At 40.0% G+C, this 7,620-nt stretch overlaps 1 gene segment (V, D, J or C); it reads left to right on the top strand.

Annotated features, from left to right (window-relative positions):
• The window catches only part of LOC126495418 (Ig lambda-2 chain V region-like), a 9,094-nt gene extending 3,926 nt beyond the window's left edge, over positions 1-5,168 (top strand). The window contains 1 exon segment of the V gene segment in view: positions 5,021-5,168. Coding sequence covers positions 5,021-5,168 — 148 coding nt within the window.
• The last annotated feature ends 2,452 nt before the right edge of the window (positions 5,169-7,620 follow it).

Genomic DNA, 7,620 nt, shown 5'->3' with positions numbered 1-7,620 from the left:
TCTTCTTCATACCGAACCTTTATTAATTTTGACGGTATCCACAATTGTTCCTCACCTGTGGAGATAAGAGCAAAACCCCTTCCCCAACGCAGCACATCTCCTGGCTTCCATTGTGAGGTCAGCACATCCTTGAAATAAACTGGTTGATTTAGTTCAGTAGACTTTTCCATTATCCAATGTCTTTCTGCAGCCGTTGTTCCCTTCTCATTAGTGTTAAGAAAATTCAAGGTTAACAAAGCATTATGTAACCTATTTCTGGGTGTGTTTTCCACCCCTTTCTGTTTATTCAACATATCCTTTATAGTTCGATTTGATCTTTCTATGACTGCTTGACCTGTAAGATTGTATGGTATACCCGTAACATGCTTGATATTGTAATAGTCATAAAACAGTTTCATTTTCTTAGAGATATAAGCAGAACCATTATCTGTCTTTATTTGTGTAGGTATACCCATGATAGCCATGGCTTTTAATAAATTAGTGATTACTGCATCAGCTTTTTCTGAACTTAAAGCAGTTGCCCACTGAAAGCCTGAATAAGTGTCAATGGTGTGGTGAACATACTTCAATTTGCCAAATTCTGCAAAGTGGAACACATCCATCTGCCAGATTTCATTCCTATGGGTGCCCTTTGGATTATCCCCTGCTGGCAGTGGTGTTTGGTTATATAAAGAGCAAGTAGGGCATTTCTTTACAATCTCCTTAGCTTGTTGCCATGTAATAGAAAACTCTTTCTTCAAACCTTTGCTATTAACATGATGTTTTTTTACTAAATTCAGAGGCTTGTAGCACACTACCAATCAATAACTGATCAATGTCTGCATTACCTTGTGCTAGAGGACCTGGCAGACCCATATGGGATCTGATGTGTGTTATGTACATAGGGCAAAGCCTGTTCCTGATCAAATCTTGAACCTGGATAAACAATGAGGTTAGTTCTGTATCATCAGGTATAAATTCAGCAGTTTTAATATGTAAAATAACTCTTTCTGCGTATTGTGAATCAGTAACTATATTAATAGGTTCTCTAAAATCCCTTAGCACCATAAGAATGGCATATAATTCTGCCTTCTGGATAGAATCATAAGGACTTTGTTCCACCTTACCCAATTCTTCTGATTTGTAACCTGCCTTCCCTATTTTATTGGCATCAGTATTGAATAGTACGGGCTCCAGTTATTGGAGCATCACAGATGATTCGAGGAAGGATCCAAGAAGTTCTCTTGATGAAGTTAAGCCTCTTGCTTTTTGGATAGTTGTTATTAATGTCTCCCAAAAATTATCACAAGCTCTTTGCCATGGTTCATTATCTTCCCATAATTTCTTTAGTTCATCAGCAGTGAAAGGCACTATAATTTCTGCTGGGTCTATGCCTGCTAGATGACGAAGTCTCAGCTTGCCTTTTATAATTAACTCAGAGACTTTTTCCACATAAGTTTTCAGTTTTTTACTTGGTTTATGTGGTAAAAAGATCCATTCCAAGATAATATCATCTCTCTGCATTAAAATTCCTGTAGGAGAAATTTTGGATGGTAATATGACGAGAATACAATCGAGCTCTGGATTCACCCTGTCCACATGTGCCTGTTGTAATTTTTCCTCAATTATTGTCAGTTCCTTTTCTGCTTCAGCTGTTAATTCTCTGGGACTGTTTAAGTCTTTATCACCTTCCAAGGTTTTGTTCAAATGAATTATTAGATCAGGTGTTATCCCAACAGCTGGTCGTAGACTGGAAATGTCTCCTAACAGTCTTTGAAAGTCATTAAGAGTCCGTAGGCGATCTCTCCTAATTTGTGCCTTTTGTGTCTTAATTTTTTGCAAACCTATTTTATAACCTAAATAATTAACAGAATCTCCCTTCTGTATCTTCTCAGGAGCAATTTGCAATCCCCATTTAGGTAAAAGTATCTTTATTTCTTCAAACAGTCTGTTCAAGGTATCCATGTTTGAATCGGATAACAAGATGTCGTCCATGTAGTGGTATATTATAGATTTGGGAAATTTCTTGCGTATTATTTGCAATGGTTGGTTCACAAAATATTGGCACAAGGAGGGGCTATTTAACATACCCTGGGGGAGGACGGCCCAGTGGTACCTCTTGGAAGGTTGAGAATTGTTGTAAGTAGGCACCGTGAAGGCAAATTTTTCTCTATCTTCTTTTTGTAAAGGTATGGTGAAAAAACAATCCTTTAAATCAATAACTATAAGAGGCCATCCTTTTGGTAATAAAGAGGGCAAAGGGATTCCAGATTGCAGAGGACCCATAGGTTGAATAACCTTGTTGATAGCTCTGAGATCTGTCACCATTCTCCATTTACCTGATTTTTTCTTAACCACAAATACAGGAGAATTCCAAGGGCTGGTAGATTCTTCTATATGTCCAGCATCTAATTGCTCTTGTACCAGCTGTTCTAAAGCCTGTAACTTTTCCTCAGCTAGAGGCCATTGCTTTGTCCATATTGGTTTCTCAGTCAACCATTTTAGAGGCAAGGCTGTTGGTATCTCTGAAGGGGCTTCAATTACTTGTTCTTGTATGGCCCGAATGGCCGGTTTTCTCCGTTTGTAATATCTTTTAATATTATTCTCAGAAATATAGGCTCTAGAAGTAGCAGGAATGTTAATTTGGGTATTCCATTGTTGTAATAGGTCACGACCCCATAAATTCATTGCAATATTGGCTACATATGGCCTTAATTTTCCTATTTGTCCCTCAGGCCCTATACATTCAACCCATCTTGTGCTCTGTCTTACTCGAGATAGGGTTCCAATTCCCAGGAGCTGAACATTTACATTCTGAAGAGGCCAATACGGATGCCAAGATTCTGGGGTAATGATACTTACATCAGCACCTGTGTCCAGCAGGCCAGTAATAAAAATGCCATTTACACACACTCTCAGCTTAGGTCTTTGATCATTTATAGAAGTTTGCCAAAACACACGTAACTCATCTTTCTGCTCATTATCGTTTGTAACAGTAGGCATGAGGTTTCCTAATTGTCCTGACGAGGCACGTTCTCTGCAGAAACTGGAAATGACTGAACCATGTTTGCCATGGGGGCCTGTGAGGCCCCCCCTCTCACGTTTCCCGTCTGTATCAGGTTGCCTTGTCTATCTCTTGTAGACCTGCATTCATTCGTCCAATGTCTACCTTTTCCACATCTTCTACATAAACCTGAAGGCTGAGTCCTCCTATTTCTGTTATTTCTAGAAGATGCATTATTATTATTTCTGAAGATCCGTTGTTTACAATTCCTTTTCATATGACCCATTTTGCCACAATTAAAACATTTGGTATTCTGGTGTCTCCTTTTACCATTGGAAATTGCTTCTTCTACCCATGCTTCAGTGCCATAATCAAATGTATCAACATCCAGTGTATGCAAGACCCATTCTTCCAAGGGTGCTGATCTGAACCTTAAAGGCCCCAAAATCTTTTTGCATTCCACATTTGCATTTTCATAAGCCAAAGACTCAATCATTATACGTCTTGCGTCAGGGTCAGGTATCCCTATTTGCACAGCCTTAGTAAGTCTTTGTAAAAAATCACTAAAAGGTTCTCTCAGACCTTGTTTAATTGTGACAAATGATTCCATTCTCTGTCCTGGGTCTTGTACCCTGTCCCAAGCCCTTAAGGCTGCTGTAGTGCATATGGAGAGTGTGTTTTCGTCCAAATTAGCTTGTTCCTGAGGGTCAGAAAAGCGTCCTTCACCTAGAATTTTATCTAGGGAGATGTCACTTCCCTTCGCCTTTTCTTGCTGTTCTAAAAGTCTAGCCTCTTGCCTGAACAAGCATTTCCATTTTAAGTGCGGCCCACTCTCAAGGACTGCAGAGCTCAGCTGGAGCCAGTCCAATGGCGTAGCTCTGCTTGTGGATGCCCAAGACTTTAGCATCTCTTTAACAAAAGAGGAATGCATCCCGAAAGTCATGACAGCCTGTTTAATTTCTTTGAGATCATTCATACGGACATGCTCCCATGTATCTTCCTTAATGACCCTAGGGTTTCTGGAACCAATCACCTTCTCTGTTGTTATTACTGGAAAGGCAGGTAGAGCTGTAGGTAGAGATTTGTGGAAATTGTCCCGGAGGGATTTACCCACAGATGTAGTTAAAATTTGCCCTTCTACCGTTTGTTCTTCTTCATCAGAATTTAGAAATTCCTCAATCTTTTCAATTCTATTCACCATTGCCTTCTGCAATGTCTGTATCTCCTGTCCAGAGGATTCTAAAGTATGAAGTTTGTCCATTAGAGCTAAGTTCTCATCTTTGGACATAATTTTTATGGCATAAACCGTGCCTTCTTGTATTGACAATCTTTCCACCACTCTGTCATAAGCTTTAGACAAAATTCGATTTTCCCATTCAACCGTTTTAATTCTCTGAGATAATGTTTCAGTTCCTTCAGAAAGTGACTGATGAAATTTACGATTTAAATCAGCTGTTCATTCTTCCATAGTAATAAATGTCTCCTTAATATCAGCCTGAACCTTTTCTAAATTTTTTTCAGTCACCATTGTCTTGTTAAGCAAAGTTCTCTTCTATTCCTGCAGAACTTTAAACTGATTCTTGAGAAGATCATTGTCATGCTTAATCGTTTGTAGATGTTCAACCTGTGCCTTAAGAATCCTGGATTCGTCTCTTAAAGGCTCTATGAGACTTTTGTTATCAAACCACTTAATACCAAGGAAGACTACTAATCCCAGAAGGATAGGATCTCCCACATGGCACACTCAAAAAGGCTGTTGAAATTTTGAATGGTGATATTCTCAGACATTTTATTTATAAAAGGAAATTTTTTTTTACCTGTAATGACTGGTTCCTGCCAGAGGTGGCGAAAGAGTCCACTTGAATCCACGTGGAGAGCCGATCTGAAACAACTCAAAACCGAAATTTATTCAAAGTGACCCCTTTGGGGCCAAATGTGGAGGTTTGTGTTATAAAACCGCAAATATTTAAGCTTCCGTGTTCAGCTCCAAATGTCAAGGCAGAGAGGGAGGGGTTAACTCCTCTGGTGCTGCGAGAGGAACAAAGCGCTGGCTGCGGGCAGTTCGGGACCGCGGCAGCGGCCTAGGGCGAGTGGGCAAGCGAGCGGACTGGCGCGGGGGAGGTGTGCTGTTGTTGCTGCTTTGGCCTTTGGCGACCGCGACAAGCGGGCACCACTGCGTGCCTAGAGCGGCCTAGAGCGGGCGGGCCTAGAGCGGCCTACAGCGGGCAGGCGGGCGAGCGGGCCGCAGCGGCAACCGTGACTGCCCAGGACCTGCCGTGGGCGCAGCGGACTAAAGAGCGGGTGCTGTGCCCCACGTTGGCGCGCCAAATGTGGCGGTTTGGATTAATGAAGACCAATATTAATAGGTATCTGAACAAGTTTAATGACAAAACCAGACTCATGAAACCAAGGTTCCAGCGGAGTACCCAGAGCAGGAAGGAAGGGGTGCACAGAGTCTGCGAGCCCAATTTATCAGTAAACATTCGCCCGAGGGCAGCCCACCCCCAAGGGGAGGGCTTATCCCTACAGGGAAACACTGAAAGACACTTAAGGAAATGTTCAACATCCTTAGCCATCAGGGAAATGTGGATCAAAATGAAAATGATACCATTTTTAACCTGGCAGAATGGTTAAGACAAAAACCACCAATAATAGCTTATACTGGAGAGGAAGTGGCATAAGGGGGAAACTCCTTTGTTGGTGAATGCAAACTTGTATAACAACTCTGGAAATCAGTTATGGCAGTTTCTCAGAAAATTGGATATAAACCTACCACAAGACCCAGCAATACCGCTCTTGGGCATATACCTAAAGGATGCTCAACCATATTAAAAGGACATTTGCTCAACGATGTTCATCGCAGCATTATTTGTAATAGCCAGAATGTGGGAGCAAACTAGATGCCCCTAAAGTGAAAAATGGATGAAGAAAATATTGTACGTTTGCACAATGGAGTACTGCTCAGCTGTAAAAATTAATGAAATCTTGAAATTTGCATGCAAATGGATGGAACTAGAAAAAACTATCCTGAGTGAGGTAATGCAGACCCAGAAAAATAAACATGCTATATACCCACTCATAGTTGAATACTAGCTATAATGCAAAGGATAAGAAGCCTATAGTCAATAATCCTAGAGAAGCTAAGTAACAAGAAGAACCCCAAGAGAAACATACATAGATCTCCCTGAGAAGAAGTAATAGACAATATCTTTTTTAAAAAAGGGAACATGTGTGGGAGGAAAAAAGAAAGGCAGAAAAGGAGGAGAGGAAAAGGGGAGGGAGGGATACCCACTGAAACAGCTTATCTGAGCTAATGGATGTCTTCCAACTCCAGAATGACAGCAAGAGAACCAGCATGGTACCAAACTAGGCCCTCTGAATGTGGGTGACAGTTGTATGATTGGGGCAGACTGTGGGACCACTGCCAGTGAGACCAGAATTAATCCTTACTGCTTGTTCTGACTTTTTGCAATCCATTTTTTTTTAATGGAGGGATACCTTGCTCTGCCTAGATATAGTGGGGAAGGGCCTTGGTCCTGCATCAAAGCAATATGCTAGACTTTGTTGACTTCCCATGGGAAGCTTTACTTCTCTGAGGAGTGAATGCAGAGTAGGGCAGTGGTAGGAGGGGGCAGGTGAAAGAAGCAGGAGGAGGGGAGGGTGTGGGAAATGGATTTGGCATCTAAAATGAGAAAAGGTAGTTGTTTTTTTTAATAAATTAAACATTTAAAAACATCATAGAGAGACTAGAGAGGAAAGGAGTATACCACCACCTAATAAAAAAGAAACAAGACAAAATAAAAACAAAAAGAAAAATGCTTAAAGTCAACATCATGTTAAATGGGGGGGGGGGAGAACTCAAGGCATTCCCACTAAAATAAATAAGAAAAGGGTGTCCATAACTCCATCTGTACCCCCAAATCTATTCAACTTAATCCTTAAAGTCTCAGCTAAAGCAGTAATATAGTAGAAGGTATTCAAAGTATTAGGAATAGGGAAATAATTAAAAAAAGAAATAGGAAAATATTTTCAGATGATAATTCTTTATGTAAGAGACTCTAAACACTCTACAAAACCTTATACAACTCATGAATTCATCAAAGTGGAATGGTTAAAAATAACCACAAAACCATATAACCTTTCTATACACCATGAAAAACATACATAAATTTCTAAAAATTGTGGGCTATAATCCTATTCCCAATCAACACAGAAATACATGCGTGAACACACATGTATTTCCAATACAACATTGGAATAAACATAGCTGTGAAAATGTATGACTATAGGGAACACCTGCCATCATTATTTTGATAGCAAGTTACAACTGATTGCAATTATTGGTCACTAGATGAGACTGATGAATATCCTGGAATGTGTACTGACATAGTCTTTGGCAAAAGAACCACATGCAAATTGTTTCAGTCAATTGGGGCTCTTTTACAGGTAATTAAAATTCCCAATCTAAAAAGTTTGGGGATAATTTCTCAAAAAGTAGAGAAATAACTATAAGCCAAAAGAAATTAAAGAAGGAAAGGTGATGATTACAAGTCATCTTGGAAAATAAATTTAGAGCTTTCAGATAAAATTAGTAAACAGTGGTTCAATAATTAAAACCCGAAACAGTGAGAAAAATG

This window comes from Alexandromys fortis, unplaced genomic scaffold, assembly GCF_014885135.2.
Source record: "Alexandromys fortis isolate MF-2015 unplaced genomic scaffold, M_Fortis_MF-2015_v1.1 scaffold_445, whole genome shotgun sequence".
Lineage (NCBI taxonomy): Eukaryota > Metazoa > Chordata > Mammalia > Rodentia > Cricetidae > Alexandromys > Alexandromys fortis.
Note: the sequence above shows the minus strand (reverse complement) of the source record. Positions and strands in the feature narration are given on the sequence as shown.